General features: G+C 50.4%; 1 protein-coding gene and 1 long non-coding RNA gene across 3 annotated transcripts; both read right to left on the bottom strand.

The window, feature by feature from the left end:
- Positions 1-12,964: 12,964 nt before the first annotated feature.
- Positions 12,965-18,101, bottom strand: LOC135179986 (uncharacterized). The gene is made up of 3 exons (XR_010304230.1): positions 17,323-18,101; positions 16,840-16,948; positions 12,965-16,279 (listed from the first exon to the last, which is right to left on the bottom strand). It is a non-coding gene; the product is annotated as an uncharacterized LOC135179986 (long non-coding RNA).
- Positions 18,102-19,837: 1,736 nt separating this feature from the next.
- Positions 19,838-22,670, bottom strand: OLIG2 (oligodendrocyte transcription factor 2). Of its 2 annotated transcripts, none has more exons than XM_064152434.1 (2): positions 22,625-22,670; positions 19,838-22,427 (listed from the first exon to the last, which is right to left on the bottom strand). In XM_064152434.1, exon 2 carries the CDS (start codon positions 22,272-22,274, stop codon positions 21,396-21,398), a length of 879 nt encoding a protein of 292 aa, XP_064008504.1. In that variant the 5' UTR covers positions 22,275-22,427; positions 22,625-22,670; the 3' UTR covers positions 19,838-21,395. The 2 variants fall into 2 exon arrangements, with proteins under 2 accessions (XP_064008504.1, XP_064008503.1); XM_064152433.1 differs by having other exon boundaries at positions 19,838-22,311.
- Positions 22,671-26,061: the final 3,391 nt, after the last annotated feature.

Raw genomic sequence — 26,061 nt, 5'->3', positions numbered from 1 at the left:
AAGTTACTTGTACTGCAATGAAGCCTTCAGAAGTCCCAAAGCCCCCAGATGCTGAATAATGTTTAATGTCTTATTAAGTTATCCATCCAGGTAATTCTATAGCTTTGTCGGCATTTTCTCTGACCTGTGTCTCAGCATTACACTTATTTACCCTACTTTGGATGAGCCAGTGTCAGAGCTAGCTTTGGAAAGGCTGTCTTAAGTTTCAAGTTGTTTGCTTGTAGTTTGTTTGGTTTGTTTCTGTCTGTTTAATTTTCCATTAGAGATGACTCAGGTTAAATATCAGCGTGGATGGTGGTGATGTGGGAGACACCTGCAGAAAATCAACATAGAAATTTGTTTCCAAACCCATAAAAATATTCTCCACCTGCTTTTAGTTCTGACTAGACTACAGCAGCTTACAAATGGAGCATGTACTCAGCAATGAAATTGGGAACAACAGAGTACACATTCAGTTTGTAATTAATCATATTTATCCCCTCAGTGTTTGTGGTTTTTAATTTTCCTCGGACTGCCCAAAAGCTGCTTTAGATTTATTCTTATTATGAAACAGGGGACTGATGGCACAAACTATTTCAGAAGTCTTCTTTAAGCACTTCTCCTCACCTGCTGCCTCCTCAATCTGTAGAAATACAAAATATTAAAACCCAGTAATTTAAAAGGATTTAAAAACCCCTACATATGAAGTGTGCAACAATTTAATCTTGCTGCTATTCTTATTAAGAAAAGTTTGCAACATTTTCATAATAAAAAGTGTTCAGAAATCCCTTTCAAAAGCAGAGAAGAGTGAAGTGTGACAGGTAGTGCCTGTCAATGCAGAAACAGCTGCAAGATGACATAAGCAGAAGCAGGATGGAAAGAAAGAGGCTTATAGTAAGTTGGGCTTTGAAGCGTTGCCTTTCATTTTATGCTCAGGGACTGTGTTCCTGGAGTCTTTTACTCCTATTGCAGCAAAAGCCTCCAGATCAGCTCCAAAGACTTTTTATTCCTAGAAGTACTGTAATGTGTGCACAATTCTGAAAGCACATGGAGCTTTCTGAGTGCCCAGCGATGTCCTGCCCATATCAATGGTGCCAGCAAGTGTGCCCAGACAGGCAGTGAATGCTTGGCAAGCCTTTCCCTGAAGTTGTTCAAGCTGCCCAACCTGCATCTCGGATCTTGCCACCACCCAAGTTGTACAATAACCATCTGGACTATCCTTGAAGTTTCATTCACTGCAACAGACAAAGTCACCATTTCTTTTTCATAGATGCTGCCCATGCCAGCAGCAGGGATGACACACTGATTTATTTGGTCTCCAAGCTGTTCTTGGAGGATATGTCCTTTCCCTCTTGGACTACCTTTATGTAGCCTTAGAGATTCAAATGCAGAACATCACCCCACTCTCCCTGCCACCTTCCTCTGGCAGGTCACAGCCAAGTTACTTGCATGACATGTCTGCCAAGTTTGAAACCTGCTTATGGGACTCCTGCAAGCTGAACAAATTTAAGTCATTACACCTCTAGCAGTTACAGATTATTAATATTTATTTAATAATTATTAAATATTACAGAGTTAAGACTGCCAAGCTGGTTGCTGACAAAAGGAGGATGGGATGCATGAATAATGTTGGGGGTAGTCTGACTGTACCTGTGAATATATAAAGGGTCGTAAAGCATGTAAAGGATAAACATGTAAGTCGTCATCAAAAGGATGAGGCCAGACTGTAGTGGAGCCCAAGAAGAGGACAAAAGGCAACAGGCACACATCGGAACACAGGCAGTCCCACTGAGCACGTGGGAAGACTTGTCTTGGAGAGTGACTGAGCACTGGCATAGACCAGCCGGACGGTTTCTGCGGAAATATTTATTCAAAACCCATCTCTACGCACTCCTGTGCAACCTGTTCTGGGTGATGCTGCTTTGGGAGGGGTGGGTGTGTGGACTAGATGATCTCCAGAGGACACTTTCACTCCCAACCATGGCGAGATTCCCGCTGAAGGGCTCGCACAGACCAGGCGCTGCGGAGTTACAACCCTGTGGAGAAAGGTGAGGCAGGCCCGGAGCACCAGGAAAGCCGTCGGTGCCCAGCAGCACCCGGGCTGCCGCCTTTGCCAGCAGATGTGCGCCGTGAGCTCGCCGCGGGAGGCAGGGACGCGGCCGAGGCTGCGAGCAGGCTGGGCTAAGGTGCGGGGCCTTTGAGTCCGCTGCGCCAGCTCCGCCCTCCCCCTGGCCAACAGGAGGGCGGCTGCGGCGGGGGCCGGGCGCCCAGCGGCTGCGGCGCCCAGTAGGTGCGGGGCGCGGGGCTCTTCTTTCCAGCCGCAGCTTGCGGCGCCGTCCCCGCTGCCCGTGGCACCTCTTGCGTGGGTGCGCCGGGCCTCGGGCGGCGTTCGCTCACACCTGACCTGCTGTCCGTGTTTGTGCCATCGGGACGGGAAGGGCTGAGCTAAAGGTGTTGTTCCTAGGCGCGTGTGTTGGACAGGGAAGGAGGCTGTAGCCAGGTGGGGGTCGGTCTCTTCTCCCAGGCAACCAGCAACAGAACAAGAGGACACCGTCTCAACTTGTGCCAGGGGATGTTAGGAGGAAGTTCTTCACAGAGTGATTTGCCATTGGAATGGGCTGCCCAGGGAGGAGGTGGAGTCGCCGTCCCTGGAAGTGCCATGGTGTAGTTGACTGGCTAGGGCTGGGTGCTAGGTTGGACTGGATGATCTTGGAGGTCTCTTCCAACCTGGATGATTCTATGATTCTATAAGGGGCTTTCAGTGGAAGAATGGTGGTGCAGAAATACCCACCAAAAAGCAGGAGCGGGAGATTATGGAAACATATCTCTGTTACCCACTAAAGGGCATAAAATCATAGAATCACACTATGTTTTGGATTGGAAAGGACCTTTGAAGTTCAGCTGTCCAACCTCCTGCAGAGGGCAGGGACGTCTTTAACTAGCTTAGGCTGCTCAGAGTCCCATCCAATCTCACCTGGAATGCTTCCAGGCAAGGGGCACCTACCACCTCTCTGGACAACCTGTAACAGTGTTTCACCACCCTCAGCATAAAAAAGGTCTTCCTTATATCTAGCCTAAATCTCTTCTCTTTTAATTTGAAACTGTTACCCTATGCCCCCTCACAATGGGTCCTACTGAAAAGCCGTTGCTGAAAAGCCTACAGCCTTTTCTTCTGCAGGCTGAACAACTGCAACTCCCTCAGCCTTCCTTCACAGGAGAGGTGTTCCAGTCCTCTGATCATTTTTGCAGCCCTTCTCTGGACCCATTCCAACAGCTCTGTGTCTTTCCTGTGCTTAGAACTCCAGAGCTGGACACAGTACTCCAGCTGGAGACTCACCAGAGCAATAGAAGGGCAGAATCACCTCCTTGAACCTGCTGGCCATATGTCTTCAGCAATGGACTCCCATGCCCTTGGGAGATCTGTTCACAAGGCTATGGGGCTGGGGAGGTGCAATCAGTGCTTCCCTTATTTTGCCTTCTCCTTGTGCAGGAGCCACTGCTGCAAGGGCACAGGCTTCAGACTGCAAAAGAAAGGGTGCGAAGTCACGCTGAGGGTTACATGTGTACTGGCAGCAAGAGCTCGTGGTTGCTCTCAAGCACAGTGCCCAACTGAAACAAGGCCCAGACGTGTTATAGGCAAGGGTTTTCGGTGAGAAATGCACACAGCTGGGTTTTGAAGGACTCTTCTGTCTGAGGGTTTACACAAACAAGAGATCATTTCTTGTCCAGCAATGGCTTGGGCTCATAAAATACAAAATCTTTCTGAGAAGCGAATGTGCTGTTGTTGGGGCCGAGAAAAGAGCTGCTAGTGAATCTTGGGAAACACATGGATAAAAGACTGTTTGGGGTACTCCTCAGCAGCCCTTCCCCACTTTTAAAAAATCTTTTGTGCTCTCAAAAATGATAAATTGGAGATTTTTCCCTTGGAGGCAACTTTTGCCAGTGTTGTTATTTTACTGCTGCTTGAAGTGGCAAGACCCACAAACAGAAACCTTGCCATCGTTATGAGTGGATACAGGGAGAGTACATCTCATGCTCCAGGGAATTGTGCTTCCAGGGTTCAACACTCGCTTTGGAAAAAGTACCCTGGGTGCTCCTCACCCAAAACCTACTGAGAAATTTTAGTGCAGAAGAGAAAATGAGTAAGTATCCTGCAGACAGTAGAAAACACAAAGACAATCTCTCCAAGGAGATGCTGGGACTGAAGTTCCCAAGGATACTCTTTTCCTGGATGAACTCTCCATCACATGGATGGACTTTGCTTTGACAGGAGAAAAAGGGCGCTGGGGAGGGTGAGTACCTTGTAAGGAACTAACTCTTCCCTTTGGAAGTCCCTGGCCAGAGGAAGCAGTATCATGGTGAAATGGGATCCTTTTTATCCTTGTACCATGTGAAGTCAGAGAAGGGGTAAGGACCAAACTTACAGGGCTTTCCTTGCCCTCTGCCTGGTTTTGACCCTGTTCTGGCAACAGCAGCCTGAGAGTCCTAGGCAGGGGATGAGGACTCCTGCTGTAGGAAAGGGTGTGAACACTGTTTTGCCTTCTCCTTCTCCTTCTCTTCTTCTCTTCCTCCTCCTCATACCCTAATTACACATATTCTGCTTCAATAAGATGCACCAGTCTGAAAGCGGAAAAAATACTGCTAAGACTTCTGTTCCATCACAGGCTTTTGTGCTGTTTTTTTTCTTATAAGGGTATTTTCTCATTACCACCTCCCACCCCCCAAAAAAACCCAAACCAACCAACCAACCAAACAAAAAAAAAAACCACCCCACAACGTTGAAATCCAGCAGGTTTGAGTTATTGCTGCAGGAGTTCAATTCTGGTTGCTACCATCCCTCCCCCTTCTTTGCATTTCCCAGATCCCCAAGAGGAAAAGAAAGAATGAATGAAAGAAAGAAAAACCCTCAAAAAGAAAGCAGGGGTCTCCTCTCAGACTCTCACACTTGCAGGCTAGCTCTGGCACGCTTATAGACATGGCATGCAGCCTCTTCTGCCGGCACAGACTTGGCAAACCCGGGCCAGGGCTGGCCTTATGTATTGTGCTCAAGTCACCTTCTTGATTACAGCAAAAAAAAGGCGTTTGTGGTGGGCGACTGAATTGGCCACCCTACTAGACAGAAGGCAGAAGGAGAAAAAATAGGAAAGAAACTGGCAAATTAGTGTTGCAGGACGAGGGGAGAATGACACCCAAGGGAGGAAGTGATACCGGCTGCCTCCTATTTAGAAGTCAGCCCTTGCCTACCGTTTTCTGGATGCTCATAAAGCTGTGATACAGCCTGGCTGCCCTGCTCCCTTCCTGGTGGGTCCTGCCACCAAGAAGACCTGTTGAGGGATCCCACTGCCTTTAAGGCAACCACTACAGACACACAGGCCACTGAAGTGGCTCTGGGTTTCCTCTTGCCACACTGGCATCACCACTGGGGCTGTGGCACTGACACCTCAATGGATGTTGCACATGCAGTCTAAATATAGTACATAAGTTCAAGCCTTTCTTTTATGTGATATTGGAGAAGCAATGAGGTTCAGCACATCAGCAGGACCGCTGTGTACCTGAGCTAACACACCCTGTGGGGTCAGTAAGGAGGATAATGTTGTGTGGTAGCTGTGTCAAATTCTTGGGGTTTTGCTTGTTTTCCTATTAATAATCCAGTTTCCAAATGCAGGCAGATGAGCACAGTAACCGTGCCGAGGATGGACTGAAAGTCATTTCTAATTCAAACACAATTATTGTTTTTATTAAAAGGCAGCCACTCAAAAGGCAAACTCAAATCTCAATTGCAAATACTTCTGCTGAGTGAATATTTATATTTTGCTGCAGACATTGGTAGCTTCTTGGTATGTTTTAGTAGAAAATACAGAAGAATAATAGGAGTACAAATATATCACCTTCTAACAGCTGGCTATACTCCCTCCATGGAACATCTTCACACAAAACATAGTTACCCACAGTGTCAACTCACCGAAAAGAAATGAGAATAAAAGAGTTAGGACTTCTCCCCACCCCTGCCCCTGTCAAACAGCTTGAAACAAGCAATCAAATCTTACTGTAATGATGTTACATGATAGATTTGTGCAAAATAATATCTAGTCTTTGGGAAAAGTAAAGTCACGATGGCAAGCTGTGAAATCACACACGCTACTGCATAAAACCCACTCGAGAGCCTTGGCTTTCCTCATGAGAGCAAGAAATATTCTTGGAGACTTTTTGGAGTCAGCAGCCAAAGGCGAATGCTATAGAGGGCTTACACCGATACAATCCAAAAAGGACAATTTGCTTGGAAGCCTGTGGCTAATTTCAAACACAATGCCCGATGTCATGGTTAGTTGTGCTGCAGAAAGTTGGCAGCTTGGCTCGGCCTCTCCCTCGGCCCAAAAAGATGTGAGCGCTTCTGGCCAAAGCCACGCTGCTTATTGGCTGTCCCAGACAGCTTCAAACAAGTCCTTTCATAGCGACACACGGCCAAGTGCGGCCAAAGAAACGAGGGGAGAAACAAAGGTGGCTCTGAAGTCATTTCCCCGTGCTGAAGCCAGCCATCCGGTTTTGCTTCTTCCCTATTGAGGGGGCAGAAAGCGGCAGGAAGAGCAGGGCTGAAAGGGAACAAACCGGCCGAATGGGCTGGTGGGGAGGCAGCCAGGGCCAGGGCTGAGCCAGGCTAAACTCCCATTCTCCCTGCCCAGAAAGGGATGAATGATTAATTATAGGCATCCAAAAGGTAATAGATGTGTCAGGCCAGCATCCTGCAGCCAAGTTCCTAGAGCACCTGCGAAAACAGGAGGTGCCGGGAGACAAAGCCTCTCACCCCCTTTATGGAGAGCACAGAGGGGTACTGTTCCCCCCTTCACCTGGTCTGCTTTCTGCTGGCACAACCTCCTTTCAGTGCGGCTGATTTCCATGTCTGCTTGCTGTATGTAGGAAGAAAAACCCTCCAGCCCTCAGGGAAAGGAAACAGGGAGCTCCTAAAAGCAAATGGGGCGGCTGGGATCTGGTTCTGAGAACAGAGGATGCAAAGCTAAGATGTCAGCTCTTATCATCTGGCAGCTGGTGCAGAGGCCTGCCACATGCATAGGTGCTAGAGATATTCAGAGTAACCTGAGGAGAATTAGGCACTCGGATCCCACAGCAATTACAGCGAGACTGGCTGTTTAGCTGCCCTAGGTGTCTCTGAAAATCCCAGCCTGCCCTGTGGTTCAGCAAAGTATGGAAGAACTTGCTAGACTGAGACACAGGTTTGATGTGGTAAGGAGTAAGTGTCTGGCTACTCCTAAATTAGGAAAAGAAAGCATGGGGTTTATCTATCCGTTTCGCTTTGACAGCAAGGTAGTAAATTTGAAAAATGTGATTTATCCATCCTCTGGCTTCATGGGGTGGTGCTGTGAATCCTCCTGCTGCCTCCTGTCTTCCCAGTGCTGCTCCAGCTCCCAGCCCCACTTACTGCTCCTGCCCTCCTCCTGGGGCAGAGCTGTGCCTTTTTCTCACTTCTTCAGCCTGACTTTGCTTAAACTTGGGAGAAGCCATGAGCTGAACCTTCACTTACTGTGAGCATGAGGATTGACCACCACCCCAACTGCAGTCTGGTGGTCCCAACCTGTCCTGTACTGCTGGCCATGCTAAGTCCTGTTTCTTCAAGTAAAACAACCTTTTCAGTGGTAGGTCCTGGCGGTGTTTCTTCTTGCAGCATTTGCTAAGGGGAACATGTGGTGGAGGAGAGTGCTTGAAAGAGCAGTTTTGGGCACAGATCTGTGGCACTGAACAGGCATTGCATCACCAGAGTTTCAGAGATGTAAGTTGCCTTAGGTGACCATGGTGGAGACCAAAGTAAGCTATGTGGGACCTAAAGGTTTGATACGATGGGAAGCTGGTGCTGTGTAAGGAATTCATGACAGTTTGGTATGCAATAACTTCAGTACTGCATGTTTCAGCTCTGACTTATAAGTGAGCTTGCTGGTAGAGAAAGAGCCTGCAGGTCAGCATAATCTTGCCTGCAAATCAGCAGAACCTTAGGTCCTATGTTAAATAGGATTTAGCTACCTAAATTACTTAGATATTGCATGTTGAGTGGAGGTATGCCCAAATTCCCCTATAACACCTAGTCCCAAGCATGGTCATCTGGTGGTATGGAGAAATGAAATGCCTTTGAGAATTCCACTGAAGGAATAACGTCGAGAAGCAAGGCAAACACCACCAGCCTTTGCCTCAGAAGGCAGTCAATAAAGGGATTCCTTTGCTGTTTAGTGAGGAAGATTTTGCAGAACAGGAAAAGTAAACACACCAAATAGTGGGAAAAATCACTGCAAATGACACTGCAGTCATTTCCTTTTTATAATTTCCCTTCCTCTTTCTCTTCAACAACCTGCTGATGCTCTCAGAGATGCAGTGCCCTCACAGTGAGGCCAGGGCATGCTTGATGCAATGGAGAAGTCGCATGTTCATCCATGCTTTGACAAACCTGCCCTCATCAAACACACACTGCCCAAAAAAACCCAAAAAACCCTTTGGAGAAAGCAAGCAGAGATGTGAGCACACCCAGGAGGCCTAATTTAATTTTTTGCAAGTACACAAATGAAAAACAGATCTCACTCACAAATACCTTAAAACAGATCTCACTCACAAATACCTTAAAACAGATCTCACTCACAGATATCTTAAAATAATTAAAAAAAACCCACCAAACCCAAACCACAAACACCTAGATAAAAGGTTACTCTGAAATGTTACAGTGATTTTGTGCCTTGGATGGGATGTACAGTGACTCTGCATAAGTACAGGGAAAGGAAGCATGCACCCCCCCAGCATGGCACAGACAGTGGCGGCATTGGCAAGAAGGGCAGCACCCACTTCAGGCTCTCCCTTTGCACAGGTTATGCCCTCGTGGTGACTCGAAAGGTGTAGAGAGTCACACGTGTGCTGACAGCATAGCGGGACAGCGCCATACAGCACGACAGATGTTGTATGCTAATGCTGGGGCAGCAGTCGCCTGGGGCAGACAGGGCTGCCGGAGAGGCTCCTGGGTGGCACGGTGTTAAAGAGCCATCCTTGTCCTCACGTGTGGGAGCAGCAGCACGGCTCCTTGGCCATCAGTGGATCCTCTGTCGCAGGAAGCGCACGGGAGCTTGCTGCGGCAAGCAGGGTGCTCCTGCAGCTCGCTTTTCCCAGATGGTTGATGTGCACAGCGAACAATAGCTGGGACAGCATGGCAGGGCGCACCGCTGAAACCTCCCCCTGCATACAGAGCAGTGCGGGACACGTAATTAGCAGCCCTGCTCATGTCAGGCTGAGACTGTTCCCATCAAGATGAATTCCCTCCCTGTTGCTCCGGGGGGGATGTTCAGCCAAGGGCGGGCCGGACGGTCCCAGGATGGGAGGCAGTGGGGATTAGCTTGCAGTCTGGCTTGCCTTGCACGAGCCTTTGTGAGGATAAACAGAACAGTTTTGTTTCCTTAAAGAGCAAACCTGGAAAAGGCATGTTTTGGCCTCTCGACAGAGGTGTCTGGAGTATTAAGCATTCTGGATGCGCGTGTGTGCACATGTGAGCAGGGAACAAAAAAATCCAAATCACTTTTCTTCCACTGCCTTTATGCACTGACATATGTGGCACCCAAGAACAGCTATTTGCTGATGCTGCTTCCAGTCCAGTCTTTTCAGGTACTCCTAATTTAAAAGTACTGAAGTAGCATTAAAATTCTCAGTGTCATAATCTTCAGATGTCTGCTTGTGTGCTCAGCTTTCCAGAGCTGCCCGATCCACAGCATCTTCTTCACCTCACATGGCCCACAGCCGTGCCTAAAGAGCAGAGGGGAGTTAGGGCTAATTTTCACCAGTAGCCTTGAAGCCTGCATGTTGACTGGACCCTGCCTTTGCCACAGCCTCAATCACCTGCTGAAAATTTGTCCTGGGGAAAGATGAGAAAAGCTTTTGGCTGGGCTGAAAACACCAGGTAATTAATTGCTTTCATCCTTCTGGCCACACCACTGACCAGAGGCAAAACAGAAGACACTACAAGTGAACTAGTGGAGTCCCCTAGGGATCAATGCTGGCTCCAGCCCTGTTTAGTATCTTCATCCATGACATTGATGAGGGGACGGAGTCTGCTCAGCAGGTTTGGTGATGATCCCAAACTGGGAGGCTTGGCTGATGCAGCTGAAGGCTGCATGGCCATCCAGTGAGACTCGGACAGGCTGAAGAGCTGGGGAAAGGGTAACCTAATGAGGTTCAACAAGGACAAGTGCAGAGTCCTGAACCTGGGAAGGAAAGACAAACTGCACCAGTACAGGTTAGGAGGTGATCTGCTAGAGAGCAGCCCCATGGAGAAGGACCTGGGAGTCATGGTGGACAACATGCTATCCATGGGACAGCAATGTGCCTTTGTGGGCAAGAAGGCCAATGGGATCCTAGGGTTCATTAAGAGGAGTGTGTTCAGATGATGAATGGAAGTTTTCCTCCCCTTCTACTCTGCCCTGGTGAGACCTCACCTGGAATATTGTGTTCAGTTTTGGGCTGCACAGTTCAAGAGTGACAGGGATTTACTCAGAAGAGTTCGACAGAGGGCTAGGAAGATGATTAAGGGGATGGAGCACTGCCTTATGAGGACAGGGTGAAGGACTTGGGGCTTTTTGGCCTGACGAAGAGAAGACTTAGAAGGGATCTAAGGAATGTTTGTAAATATCTGAGGGCTGGGTGTCAAGAAGAAGGGGACAAACTCTTCTCAGTTGTGCCCTGTGATAGGACAAGGGGCAACGGGTATAAAGTACAACACAGTTCCACCTCAACATGAGGGAGAAGTTCTTTACTGTAAAGGTCACAGAGCACTGGAACAGGGTCCCCAGGGTGGTTGTGGAGTCTCCTTCTGTGGAGACTTTTAAGACTCATCTGGATGCATTCCAGCGTGACCTGCACTAGATTCTATGGTCCTGCTGTGGCAGGGGGGTTGGACTTGATGATCTGTGGAAGTCCCTTCCAACCTCTAACATCCTGTGAATTCCTGGTGATAAGACTCACCTATCCTCCACCTGAATGGTGCTCCTCCTAGTGCAGAAGTGTCTATGGTTTCTGTGAAATATGGGTCCACACCCAAAGCCTTACAGAGCTCCTCTGGACTTTGGGGTTGCTGCAACTCCAACTTTAGAATGATCACATGTGTGTGTATGTGTGTAGATCTATGCTTCACAAAAGACATTCAAAGTATGGTAGAATTTCTTTTTAAAGAAGTCTTGCTACAAATTTGGTTAAACAACATCTACCTTGGAAAGTGTTTATCAAACAGAGCTTCCAGGATGATCACTACTAACAGGATGTTTTCCTCTTTCATTGCCCAGCACTGTGGGGACAACAGAAATGCAAGTTGCTGCCAGGAGCCAGGCTAGAAATTCTCCTGTAGCTAGCTCAAGGCAGGTCTTTCATGATTCAGCTGTAACCATGGGTTGGGCAGAGATGCCCAGCTGTCATGGGAGAATTGCTCCCTCTCTGGGAGCAAAGAGCAGCCAAATGCTAGATTAATAGGGTGCACTGCAGCAGCACTCAGAAATTGCCAACAAAAATACCCACCTCAGTTTTGTCTGGACTATGAATCTGCTGCAGACAAGTAGGTCATTAATTCCCTCCAATTATCCCATCGATTTTTGCCAGTCAGGTGGCCATGCTCAGTTACCTGGTATGATGGGGCTGCTGGTATTCCTTCCCACCCACCTTCCATTTGGTAAGGTCTTCTTGTGGTCTGATGTGAAGGCATGGTTAGAAAGGCTTGCCATGGTCTTCTTGCACAGTATAAGGACCCAGCATATGGAACCACAGAAAATGAAGCTGATGAGATCCCTCAAGGGGCAGGTAGACATGGATTTTTGCAGGCTCAGAGCCATGTTAGGTGTTCCACCAGAGTGTTTTGGAGTGGCTGCACTGTCTATGTGAACTACACAGTGGAGGCAAAAGCCTCTTTATCCTTAAGTACTTAGTGGTGCCTGCAGCTGTCCAGATGCTTGGACAGCATATAGGGAAATACCATTCTCTCAATGCTCTCTCCTTATACTTTGCCTTTGTAAGGGTCATTGCTGCCTCTGGGCAGAGATCCTGAATCTCACTGTCAGACATTCTCATTTTCTAAAATCCCTTAATTTTGCTAAAATTATGTTCTGGGTTTTGTGATGAGGGAAAATATAGACAAGAAGTGAGGGCTGAGCACATATAACAAGTGATGCCAGTTTGCCCATGGTCCTCGGGCTAGGATTGTAGACTTGTGCACATCAGTGTCTCACTGCAGTTTCATGAGCTGAAAGGATGAGTATTTGCTCAAGCTTCCACCGGTGGGTTTTTTCTTTTTCAATCTTGAGTCACCTTCCACCACCCTCAAACACCATATAAAGTAAATGTCACTGGAGCTGGGAGGGAGTAAATGAGAGAACGCAGCGCTTGAGAAACCTCGATTCACGTCTGCAAAGTGATTGTGCTGCTCTTGGCAGTTGCAGGTGACAACCCTAACGAGTCCCCACGAGCAGATGAGAAGTTTATGGGCTGTTAATAAACTGTAACCAATCGGTGAATGCTGGCGGGTTGTGTTCAAGCTGTTTGGGGCCACAGGTCCTTGGGAGAGCTTGCACTTGCTCTGCCTTTATTTCAACGTAGCAGAAACATGAAAGCATGTGGCAGACTCTTGATGTTTGTTACAGTGAATAGACATATGTCCCTCACACTAGCATGTAGAATATCTAATTAAGTTACACAATGATAGCTTATACCCAGGGGCAGTTGCAAACAAGACGCTGTCACACTCTTAAGAACACAAACAAAATGAAAATTGCCTCTTTATACATTATAATGAATATGTTTTCAATACATTAAAAGTTCATTTACTAACAGATTCTGCAAGACTGGGTGGATTTCTGCTAATATAATTTTGGGTTTTTTTCAGAGGGATCAGTTTGTATGATTAGGATTAGGGACAGGTTTGTTAATGAAGCAATGGAGCATTTTTCCCCAACAGAATTGAAAGAAATGAAATCTTAAACATGTGTTTATTGTGTTGTCTTAAGCAAATCCCACTTTTCAGAACCCCACCTCAGCCCCTCCTGAAGGGATACATATGCTGTGGGTTTGTTTCTCCCTTTCTCCCATCTCTGCTCTTCTTTACTATCTTTTTTTGCATTTTTTCAAGTAAGAGAGTGACTGAAGCTGGATGGCTTCAGGGGTTGTTTCCCACTCCAGTGTCAGGGATGCCAGATGCCAAGGTCTGTATGACTGGATGGTGCTCAAGTAGCACCAAGAGGTAAGTCCTGATCTGAGTACAGCTTTTCCTGTGAACATCACAAATGGGTGATGTTTCCTTCCTCCCCACTCCATTGCTACCAAACACTTCAAGCAGTATAAAAGCTGCCTGGGGCATTGCAACTCTTCCCACCAGAGAGGTCCGCTACCGTTAAGGCACTTTGGCACTTCTTCTTCGTGAGGTTCACACGGGATGTTTTACAGGGGGCAGCTTCAGGCACTTAAACAAGGGGTGCCTTTTGGGAACATTCTAACTTTAGGCTCATGTAAATTTGGTCACAGATGGTTTGACATGGCTATCCTAGAAAGTGAGGAGCAGCCAGGGAGGTCCTAAGGGGGCAAATCCCTCCTCACAGCACCTCTACTCCATGCCTGGCAGAAACAGGGAAAAGCATTCCCAAAACGTGTCCCAGTGAGCACAGAGGAAGGGGCTATAGATATGCAGCCTTTCATCTGACATCTCTTATCTCAAGAGCCCTTTGATTATGTCTTTTTCTCCCCACAACTGCAGCTCATATCTCCCTTCTCCCTCTATATTGTTTGCCTGCAGTGGTTGGTGTTCAGAATAGGAAAAAGATTTCCCCCATCCCTTTTGAGACAGGGCTCTTGACTAAGGCTCCCTTGCTCACCTCTTTGTGTGCCATTTGTGCTGAGTGTACCCTTCTCCTCACAGCATTGCAGAGAGCTATCTCACCTGCTTTCCACTGTCACTGAGATGCTAGGGCTAGTAAGGGAAAATGCTTGGTTCTGCCTGGCTCTTGGGATCGCTGGGCTTTGCCAGCTTTGGGATGGGTGGGTTTGGGATGGGAAACCACTTCCTGAAGTCCAGGTACCCTCAGCTACCTGCACTACCCATCACCAAGGAAATCTTTCTATGTTGCTTGAGCAGCATTAGAAAGTTGAATTATTTCTTCTGGAGGAAAGGAGCAAAGGTTGTGGAGAGAAAATCTTGGTGGGCTTTTCAGCAGAGCCCCAAATGAAGGACAAGCACTGGAGGGGATTAGCTGAATATGCACGTTGGTGGGTTATCTCTCCCACAGAGCAAGCTGATGTTTTTTGCTGCCTCAGCTCCACTCTTTGGAAAGAGTCTGCAGCCTTCCTACTCCTGTGGTACATACATCTCCAGACTCCTTTCCTTTACGCACAGCAATCCAAACCCTTCAGGAAGAACAAAACAAAGTCCCCACCTCCTGAAACTCTGCTGGTTTCCTACTGAAAAGGATCTTTCTTATAAAAGTCACTAGCACTGTGTCTGCTTTTATAAGCAAGCAAACAAACAAACCCACAACAAGAGCAAAAAAAACCCAACCAAAAAAACACACAAGCAAAAAAAACTAAACCTGATGAAACAAACTAACAAACCCTCCCCCCAACTCCTAAACCACAAAAAAGGGAACTGTGTGGGATTATTTTTTTTTTAAAGCAGACAAAGAGGTGTATAAATGTGTGTCATACATATATGTATATGTCTTTCTGAAAATAGCATTTAACAAATGCCTTCTGCATCTGAGAATCCTCCAACAATCCTGACACTGTGATCAATCTGTAGACTGGTGATGTTTGCTGACAGTGATTGATTGATTTTTCCTGCTAATAGGATCAACATTGGGAATATATTAAACTAAAAGGCACACTTCTTCCTTGCAGGAAACACCCCGTGTATTGGGCCTGATCCAATTGTATTGGTTTTGGCAGCAGGATGCAATGATTGATGACAGGCAGGGAGTGGAGGGCTTCTTGGAAGAGGAGTCTGATTCCCTCAGTGCTCTCTCCATGTGCATGACACTGGTTTCCTGCTGGGACAGGGACAGGCATAAGAGGGGACAATGGAGCAGGGTGGCCCATCCAGATAACCTCTTCTAATGCATATGGTGGGATCTGACCTGCCAGTTCAAGAAGAGGAGGCAAAAAGCTGATGGGAAATTAATTCTCAGGAGTTTGTCAAGACATCTCCAACAAGTGAAGATAAATGGCAGAACAAAACTTCTAAAGCTAATCCCAAGAATGGGGATGAATGAAAAAGGGAAACACTCTTTTGCATTTACATCCATCTTTTAGGGTAAAAGCCTTGGGGTAAGTGCCACGCTTTTGAAGGATCTCGACCCTGGGCACAGAAATTTCAGCACCCGCAGGGCTATTCTGGCCTCTATGTGTGTGTGTGTGTGTGTGTGTGTGCAGTGATCAGGCTGAGCATTCAGCCCTTGCTTTTTTGTTCTGAAGCAGATGGACTATAAACCCGCAAAAAACTTTCAGACGCAGCTATGTTGCCGCTGAAAACAACACAAAACCTCTCTTGCCTTCAGAAACGCCATCCAAAGAGTGAGGGTGGCAAGATGGAGGCACGTTTGGGCTTTTGAAGGCTGACCCAGCAAGTACTTCATGACATTTTGGACAGGCAGAGCTGGTACAGACACATGACTCTTGATATCATTATAATTACTGCCTCCCCTTCACCACTTTTAGTAGAAAAATGTGTTATTCAATCTTTGTAGTGGAAAATTCAGTTTTGCTGGCTGATCATAGGATCGCCAGAGGGTTGACAAACTAGAGTGTGCCCAAGACTTGTTTTTAACAAGTATCCACCTGGACTGGAAGTTTAGAAAGGGGCTGCTCTGACTCCTAGACTGGAGTCAGGCTTTTGGCAACTCTCCCTTCCCATCTCAACTCCTATGTGAGCAACTAGGTTTTCATAAGCACAGGACTGGGTTGTGGGTGCTGAGCATCTGCATAGGTACTGGTAACTTCTCTGAAAATCTGTCACTCAGCTGTGCAATCAAAAATGCCTAAGCATTCAGAAATAATCTGGGTAATGTCAAGTCACAGACCCAGAGGTCCAGATCCCACACAGAGATGGAAATTCCACTCTGACATGGACAAAGCAGAGCTATGTTGCAAGTACCATCTTGCAACACCAAGCAAGAGATGCTGGCCTAGTGGCATCATCAGAGGCTGTTTGACTCTTGTCACACCAGCGTCCTGTGGGATGTCCTCTGGTGGATGTCTCAGTTTGCAGGCTGTCAGGACACATGAGACATCAGTCTTTCACCTATGGAAATATAAAAACAAGCCTTGATGTCCAACAAGAGAAGCAGCATCCCAGGGCTGTGCCCCAGCCCTAGCTCATCTCTGGAATCACTCCTGAGTTATCATGTGTCATGTTCAGTAGCCTGATTGTAGCATGGGGAGACCAGAGTAATGTGCAGAGAGAATTTTGCTCCAAAGTAGCAGTATTATGATGCTTTCAGAGGGAAAAAAAAAAATCAGGATTTTTTTTTCTGTCTGCAGCTTATGCAAACAACTACTTAGTTTCATGTAACCCGTGCTTATGTACATTACCCTGCTAGTGGCCCCTGCTCAGAGCAGACCTTAGTTTGTATTACTGAAGAGAAGTTTGTAAATTAAAATAAACTAGTGGGGGTTTTCCCATGGAAGACTGGTATTTGGAAAGCTGTTGAAGGGCATTTGGATACTCACTCCAAACGTTCATTCAAATAAAAAGGAAGGGAGCCTGTAGCCCCACATAGGGAGCTCTAATGGATCCCATCCCACAGATCTAAATTAGCAGTGAGCAGAACCAGTACCCCTCTGTGGAAGTGCCAGAGGTACCTTGCAGGAACCATGGGCTTGGAGGGAGCAGCATGCCTCAGTCAGAGCTGAGAAGCAGATTCTGGACTCCTTGACTCAATTTTTTTCAGACAGAGGCTGAAGAAATCAGCTGTTGAAATGAAAGAAGAGCATCACCTGGGTGAAGGCAAAGACGCTGCTGGGGTGCCCTGACTTGGCCGATTTCTCCCTTCCCCTCAACGTTTCTGTAGCACTGCAGCTTTTGCCTAAAACGTGCTACCAACATCTGCCTGCCTCTCTCTCCACTTTCTGTGCTATGCCTAGGAGGAGCAGTGAAGAATGAAAGAAAGTAAAGGAAAGTGGTAAAGGAGAAGTGAAGAGGAAAGGGAAGAAAAGGGCAAAGAGGGGAGGACGTTGAGGAAAGGAAGGGGTGAGTGGTGTCATCCAAGGAAGTCGTCTGGACCGCACTGTGAGGGTGGGGGTTCCCTACTCTCCCTCCTCCCGTCGGGACAAATTGCGACAAACCTGCGACAGCTTAAAATAGCAGAAGGGGCACGAAGGGAGGCATCTGTCTTTGTTTCATGGAAAGCAAGGAAATGGTAATCAGAGGGGCCGGGACCTGAGATTAAGGTAGCTACTCCAGCTCGGAGGGGCTGGGCCACCTGCGGGAGCAGCGCCAGTCCCTCAGGTCTCCTGGTGCGGCTGGAGGCACAGGTGACCCCTCGGCAGCCCCGCCGCCGGTGTGCGCAGAACATATGGGCTCTCTCTCCGGCACTTGCCGTAACCCTATCTGTTCGGAGCCGCGGCTTCAGCTGCGGGCAAGGCAATCAGGGGACCCTGCGGGACACTGCTTCTTTCAGGGGAGCATATGGGGAGCAAGGATAGAGAGAAGTGGCCGGGGGCCCAGCAAGGCGGATAATTTAATTTGCAGGTAGCCCAGGAGGGGAGGGGGGGCTGGGGAGCACAGCTGGCGGCTCGGAACGGCTCGACACAGCCCGGTCGAGCGGCTGGCAGCAACGCCGGGGACTCCCTCCGCTGCCGGGACCGATGCGCAGCCCTGACGTGACTGACAGCGGGCAGGCACACACTGTGGAGGGGTTCAGACTGCCTTCGCTTCTTCTGACACCGCGGGGCCCAGTGGGGCGGAAACGTCCCAGCAGAATCTTCCCAATGCACCCCCTACCCACTCGGGGCTGTGCTGCCCGATGAGGCTCCCCGGAGCCACCTGTTAGTGACGGGGAAAGGCCCTCTGGGTGGCAGAGCGCGGTCGGGGAGGCAGACGAGCAGGATTTACCAGCTTCTGGCCACTGCCGACTTTTGCATCTGTCAGAGTGCTAATTATTGCCTTTAATAGAGACAAAGAACAGCTCCTAATGATGCTCCTTCTAATTCTCACCTGCTCCTGCCTTCTACCGCAGCAATACTCCCTCGTCGGAGCCCTGCTAATTGCGAAAGCTGCTCCGCTTATTGAGACCTCCCTACAGATGGGGAGGGGGGCGGACATGACATACGATGGCAGGACTGGGCGAGTGGCACCGGTAGTAGGGCTCCAGGAGCAAAACCGGGGGAGATGAGTATTATTTCAAGCGGGCAGGCCTGACGGAAGGGCTACATCCTCGCCCCGTCCTGGCGGGGCTCAGCAGCCCCGGGCCGCCGCGACTCGGCAGAGGAGCGGCCTTTGCCTTCTCCTTCTGGTGGGGACTGGGCTCGTGTCTGCCCCTTCTTCGACACCCGGGCTTTTGGCTTGCAGCCTAGCAGAAGGGCTGCCGCCGGGGAACCGTCCCAAGACGTTGGCAGACCCTGGCTGTCAACCCCGCAGAAACAGAATGTCTTATACAGCAAAAATGGCATTCAAAGCCTCAGACCGACACAGAACTAGCACCTTAAGGCAGCGTTAAAACGAGGGGCAGAGTCAGTGCCCTCCTGGTCACCAGGATCAGGGCCAGACCTCCTATTGGAGAAAGCTCTGGGACCATGAGCGGGATGTTCGGCTTTGGTTCCCGGGGCTTCTCGTTCCCGAAGTTAAATCGGGTTTGTTTGCCGAAATGGATATTGAGAATACTGAGAAAAGGAACTTTTCTCCAGGAGCCTGGGGAGGTTGGGCTGGATGTCTCTCAAGGAGGGATGGCGGCTGTCTGTTATCACCACTCCTATCACAGGGTGGGGGACACTCGCTCCAGCAGGAGCGTTTCCCTTCCCTGAAAGGGTCGGCATAGGGCCAGACGGAGAAGGAAGGCGCAACCCCCCCGAAGAGCCCGGAGGGGCTGTGTGGCCGCGGGCAGCTTACACTCCTGAGGACTCCATCCAGCCCTGGCCATTTGGGAACCGCTTCGCTTCACACAGTGTAAAGAAAAAAAACAAAAAAGTAGTCTCCCAGGTCCGGCCTCGCTCTTATTTCTCCGCTGATGTCTGTGTGCCCAAAACTCCCCCACGGCCTGATATTTTATTTTTATATATTTATATATATACTAGTTCCTATTTTTGCGTACATAGCTAGGTAGTTCTTCTAGTTAGCTCTCTAGACATTCATTCTTCTAGAGAGAGAGAGTTGTGAGGATTTGCTTGGGCAAGGACTCGAGTTTTGCGGTTCCTGCAACCCAGCAGCCCGGAGCGCGGTACCGGGTCGGAGCGGCTGCCTCGGGGCGGACGGCGGCAGGGCCCTGGGAACTGCGCCTGGGGAACCCCCTTGCCTGTCACGGTGCACTTGGAGGAGCAGCCGCCTCTGGGGACTGCAAACCTCCATTTCCTCTAAAAACTGGATTCGTCTTGGTTGTTCCCTTTCTCCTTACAGGGAATAGGGAAGCTACAGGCTGCTCCACGCCCCCACCCTGCATGCATGAATACAGTTCTTTCCTTGGAGTCCGCGAGTGGGCGAAATATTTCCTGCCCAAATAACGGTACACAGAGATGCTAAGATGCACAGGAGAGGGAAATACTCTCAGCTTCGGGGGAGTGTGGAAAGACTGTCTTCAAACAATGTTGCTTTCCGTGGACTTTCGTTAGATTGGTTTTTGGCTGGAGGTCTAGCAGACAGAAGCAATTATAATGAGCAAACATCTCACAGTCAAGTTTAATATTTCCTTTCCCCGAATTAATATTTTGCTCTTGCCAAGTCCTGGATTCGTTAGACAAAAAAAATTGCGTTACAAACCCAGTGACAAACGTTTCTTTCCTTGCCGCCCTCCTTCTACAATGAAGAAATCGGGGAGGGGGGGGGGAATAAAAATTAAAAAACAAACAAACAAAAAAAAACCCCAAACACCAAACCAAAACGGTTTCTATTAGCCGGCAAAGAAAATGAACAAAAAACATAGATAAAAAGCAAGGATGCCCCTAAAACGTTCGTCTCCCTCCCCGGCTTTGGGCTTTGTGGCCGGTCACCGTGCCACGGTCCCGCACCTGCCTCCTCCTCCGCCTCCCCAAGCAAGGAAGAGGAAAAGGCTGTTTATTTAAAATGCTGTCGGGGTTTTTTTGTCTTTTTATTTAAAATCTCAACAGTGGATGACTTTTTTTTTCAACCAAACAAGTAATAAATATTATTTAGCAACTTTTTTTTTTAAACTTTTTTTTTCTTTTTTTTTCTTTTTTACAAAAATAAACAGATGATAAAATCTCTGCAAGGGGTAGCGATAAGAAAAGTTGTTATTTCAGAAACAAGCCCAAGTTCTCAGTATTGCAATACGGACAGTGTGAAAGTTCCTACACAGAAAGAGCATTAAAGAATTCAAACTTTGTTAAAGGTGGCAGGAACGAAAACAAACCCCAAAAGTGTTATATGCTTAAAAAAACACAAACCCCAAGAAACCCCAAGAACCCAAACCAACGAAATCAAGGCAAACCGACCCCTTATTCACTCATGAGGCTTACACAGTACAAGTGCACGGACGGAAAGCTCAGGCAGAGCGGACTTGCGTCGTTATCGTTGAACGGTATATTTACAAATCCCGAACCAAGAAAGAAAAAAAACACAAACATTAAAAAACAAACAAACAAACAAACAAACAAACAACAAAAAAAAATAACCGCGGGCGGGGATGCCGGGGAAGAACCCGACTTTCCCGTCTGCACTTCCACCCGGAGTTTTGCTGCTCCACGCTAGTGCCAGGAGCTCCCGGAGTGGTGCCGGTGCTGCTTTCCGGGGCGGGACGTGACACAGAAACGTTTCCAAAGGCTCTACGTGCAGAAACGACACCGGGGGGGGGGGGGGGGGGGGGGGGGGGGGAGGGAGGGGGAGGCGGGAAGGGAGGGAAAAGAAAGAACGAAACAAACAAACAAATAAACATCATACAGGAAACGAACAGTTTGGCTCCTCCATTTGCGACGAGCATAGGGCTTATTTTTACCTCCTAGCGAAGTTATCGACAACAATGTAAATTTTAAAATAAAGAAGGTGGGCTGGCGTTTACTTGTGTCGGAGTGGTTGTCCTCGCCGTTCGGGGAGCGGGGGACCCTGGGCCAGGCTCCTGTCACCCCTCCCATGGCACCGGCAGCGGGGAGGCGTGGGGACCCGCTTCCACCGCGGAGTCGGGGTGCGCGTTTGTATGTCCTGGAGGTGCCGGGGCGGCGCGGGCCGAGGCGGGACGGCCTCTCTGAGGGGCTCACTTGGTGTCGGTGGCCAATCTGGGGAGGCTGGCGGTGCCCATGCCTGAGACGTGGTGGTGTGGCGGGGCCGACACCTGGCACATGCTGCAGGGGCAGGGCATCCCCCCCCAGTGCTGGAAGCCGCTGCCCAAGGGGGCGGCGGCGGCGGCGGCCGAGGGAGACTTGAGAAGCCCGTGGGGAGGCCGGATGGAGCTGACGGCCGAGAGGCCTGAGCCGGGCAGGGAGGCGCTAGAGACGGCGGCGGGGGGTAGGATGGGGTGGTGGACAGGGTGCGAAGCAGGGTGGCCCGGGTGGCCGGGCAGCGGCGCTGAGTGGGCACCCATGCCACCGGGACAGGCGGCAGGGTGGAAGCCGGCGTGATGCCCGCCGTAGATCTCGCTGACCAGGCGCTTCATCTCCTCCAAGGAGTTGGTGAGCATGAGGATGTAGTTGCGCGCCAGAAGAAGCGTGGCGATCTTGGAGAGTTTGCGCACCGACGGGCCGTGGGCGTAGGGCATCACCTCCCGCAGACCGTCCATAGCAATATTCAGGTCGTGCATTCTCTTGCGCTCCCGACTGTTGATCTTCAGACGCAGCTGCTGCAGCTCCGGCTCTGTCATCTGCTTCTTGTCCTTCTTAGAGGAGGAGGAGGAAGACGAGGAGGAGGAGGAGGACGAGGACTTGAAGCCCAGCTTGTCCACCACCACCACTCCCGCAGCGCTCATGGCGCTGCGCAGTTCTGCGCTCAGCTCCGGCGGGGAATCGCTCTGCGTGGAGCTGGACACGGTGCCGCCCGTGAAGCCCCCGCCGCTGCCTTTATTTCTGGCCGTGAGGAAGAGGTCATCGGGCTCCGGGGAGGACGGGCGACTGGAGACCAGGCTGGCGTCCGAGTCCATGGCCCGGCAGACGGGACGGCTGCACTCACTGGGCTGCCTGCGGGGAGGGGAGAAAGTCCGCGAGAGTCCCCGGATCAGCTCCCGCGGAAACTTGGCCGGGTTCCGCCGGAGTTCGCCAGCCCGTCCCGTCGACAAGACCTCTCCGCCGCTGCTCTGCGGGGCCAAGAAGCGACACCTCCGGTGGGGCACGCCGTTCTGACCACCCTCCCCTCACCGCCTCCCACGGGGCTCGCACAGATAGGGGCACGCCTTCCCCACCTGTCTCGTTCTGTCCCGTCCCTCCCTCCGCCGGGTCGGGCCGGGCCCCCCGGGGGTTGTTGCGCCGGGATGCGCGGGTATAGGGTACTTACCGTGCGCGGGGCGGCCGTGGGGAGCGGCGCGCCGTGACGGGCGAGCACGGCAGCAGCGCGCACCTTGCGGCGGCTGCGGCGGCTTTATAGCCACGCCGGGGAAGAACGATGTCACCGGGCGGGAGGGGTGCTGCTCCAATCGGCGGCGGCGGGGTCGGGGGGGAGGCCGGGGGGGGGCGCAGCTGATGTCACCGGGGCCGGTCCGACTCGATGGGGCGGGCGGACGGGACGGACGGACGGGGGAGGCGATGGCCGGTCGCGGCGTGAGGAGCCCGGTGGGGGGGCGCGGTGGGGGGCGGGACTTTTGTCAAACCCATAATAAAATGCAACAATGACAGCGCCGGGAACAGCTGTTGGGGGGGCGGGACGGGACGGGGACGGGACCAAACTGCTCCTGGTCCTGCTGCCTCAACGCCGTCGAGAAGGCCGCGCTGCCCGGCTCTCGAGAGCACGTCAGTGTTTCCTCCTGCCCTGTCTTGTCCCTTCTGGCCGGGACGCGCTTAGTCTCGGCCTCGCCACACGCACCGAGAGGACGGCGCGCTTCCCGCGGCGGATGCCCCGTCCTATCCTTAGCCTGGTCGTTATCCCCCCGTTAAGTGCTGCAAAGGGGAGGCGCAGGCAGGCCGGGGGAGTGATTCTAACCTCTCCATTCCCCACGCGTGGATTTCACCGCGAAGACTGCTGCGCGATGCTGGGCAGAGCCGGCCCCAGAGCAGTCCTCTGGCTCCGGCTTCTGAGCGACCTGGAGAAGGAACCAGAGCTGCCACCAAAACCTAGCAAGAGCAGAGCAAGAGAGAAAGAAAGAGGAAAGGACGTTAACAGAGAATATAATGAAATGAAATGAAATGAAATGAAATGAAATGAAATGAAATGAAATGAAATGAAATGAAATGAAATGAAATGAAATGAAATGAAATGAAATGAAATGAAATACCTTCGGAAGTGCCCCTCGCCTCCCTCCGTTCCTCTCCAGGTTCCCGTCGAGTCCCCTCGCCCTGGCAGCTACGTGCAACAGGGTCGGGGCTTCCTCCCACTAGGATAAATCCCCCCCGGCCCCTTCGCCTTTGTTGTATTATTTTTACACCCGTGTGTTTCCCAGCTGGCCCGGCAAGCCTCAACCATCCGTTAAATATGTATTTAAAACGTTAAGAAGTGAAGCGTGGAAATGTGTTTCCCAACGGTTGCGGGGATGATCCGTAACAGGTCAATTAGGAAAATCTGTCCCAGCGACAGCCGGGCCCGCCGCTGCCCTCCGCCCGGCGTGTGTCCCGCCGCCTCCCGAGCAGCTCTCAGCCTGGCCAGCCGGGACGTGTCCTGGGCTCCACTTAGACCGACCAGGAGAAGGGTTAGCTCCAATCCTCTGTTCCCGCACCTCTTTGCGAGGCTGAGGTGCCCAGCCTGGGGGAGGCTGCGGGGACATCCGCCCTGCCATCGGGGATTTGAGGGGGTAAATAGGGAGGAGCTGGGACTGAGTCCTGGAGGTGAGCAGCGGAGGGGGAGCAGAGTTGAGGGGGGACACGTCTGTGAAAACTTTGCATTTATTTCATGGTCGGGAAGCGGTGAGACGACAGCGGGAAGCCTGACTCTTCCTTTTGACTGATGCCTGTGTACGGTGTTGGAGCCGCATAAAACAGGGCAGCAACGAGCACAACTAATTAAGACCCGGCGCCTCTCCCACGGCCGCCGGCTCCTAGTAGGGCCCGGCCCAGGGAAAGGGAACTGGTCTCGACCAGGCCAGGTGGGGCGGAGGGCAGCCGTCCCCGGGGCCGCGGCGCTGGGTCGAAAACAAGGCAAATGCTTGTCTCTTGATCGACAGTTCCTATCTTTAAAAGGCTGCGACATTTATTTTTAAAGGGCTGGACCCATCGCCCCTCCTCACCTCAAAGGAACGAGGGGTCCCATTCTTCGCGTTGGATTTGCAGCACCTGCTGCAGGGTTGCCACGGGCTCATCCCCGGGGCCAGCGTTTCACCAGCCACTTCCTCAGCCCGGGGAAGAGACAGACCCCCCAGATCTCCCGCTCCGCAGCACCCGGGGCTCCCTCTCGGTCAAGCGAGGAGGGCAGGAGCCCGGGAGGAAGTGAAGGGACGGTCAGGGTCTGGATCGGGAAGGACGTTACTTGCAAGGAGGGATGGCAGGGGAAAAGCAGCCAAGAGCCATCGGTCCCCGTTCCAGGGAAGAGGGGACCGACAGTGGATGGAGGCGCGGTGAGGGCTGCTGGAGCTCGGTGGCGGGGCCTCCCTGGGACGGCAGTTCTCGCATCCCTGTTGGAGTCCAGGTGCAAAAGTGGGCATTAGACTCAGCATTTTCCCGGTTTTCCTTTTCCAGATTTCCTTTTCCTTTTTTTTTTTTTTTTTTTTTTTTTTTTTTGTTCCCTCTCCTTCTCTCCCTCTCCTTTCTCTTCCTTCCTTTTTTTAATTTTTTTTTTCTTCTCTCTTCTTCTTTTTTTCCTCCCTCCAGAGTGGAATTTCCATGCCACCACCAAAGACAGCCAGGACTTTGTGTCCCTAACAGATCAAGCAATGTTTTCGAATATCACTGTCCATCTGTCCAGACTTGAACTCTGCAGGGGGGCACAGAGTTTGTGCAGGGTCAGACTGGGGCTGGTTGGGCGGTGGCAAGGAGACTGCACTTCTCTGCTGTCCCCATTGGAAGTGGGGAAGGATGCAAGATGCAAAGTGTGGTGATCTCTGCCATGAGGTGTAAAATTAAATGGTTTATGTCCCCTCATGATTCAATAAGGCTCAATGTTGCAAATTGCCTCTTGGCACATGCTGAGAAGGCGACCCCAGAGGGCTCCCAGAGAAATCCCTCACCTCAACTTGCTTTTGACAGTAAAATGTAGAGCAGAGCCTAACTTTTTACCTATGGATATGTTTGGATTTTTTTAGTTGTTGGTTTTGGTTTTGTTTTGGTGTTTTTTTTTTTAATCACAACTGTAGGCAGCTAAGGCATGAATGAAGGCAACTGGAGAGCATGATGAAGTGATAACTTAATAAAAAACAGACTGTTGTTTTCATGGTGAAAATCACTTGGAATGTCATTAAGTTATTGTTTGGGATTGTTACAGCCCATATTCCTTCAAGGCCTGTAGCCTAGGGTCCTTTCCTCATGGATACTGCACAGCCACACTGAAACTATCCCTGTCCATCTGCAAGGAATCTGAGGCATCTGAAGGATGAAGAGCCTGTGAGTGACTGTGGCTCCCTGAGGATTGGCAGCTGAAAACAGTTTTAATGGTGCCTCAGAAACTGTTAAGTCCTGATTCCCCAGTGTTGCCTGCCTCCCATCTGTTATCAGGACTTGACTAAGTCTTTTACCAAGTTCCTTACTATGAGGGTGGTGAGACACTGGAATGGGTTGTCCAGAGAATTTGTGGATGCCTCATCCCTGAAAGTGTGTAAGACCAGGCTGGATGAGGCTTTGAGCAGCCTGGTC

The sequence above is a fragment of the Pogoniulus pusillus genome, chromosome 12, assembly GCF_015220805.1.
Source record: "Pogoniulus pusillus isolate bPogPus1 chromosome 12, bPogPus1.pri, whole genome shotgun sequence".
Classification (NCBI taxonomy): domain Eukaryota; kingdom Metazoa; phylum Chordata; class Aves; order Piciformes; family Lybiidae; genus Pogoniulus; species Pogoniulus pusillus.
The sequence above is the reverse complement of the archived record's forward strand: the minus strand, read 5'-3'. Positions and strand labels throughout refer to the sequence as shown.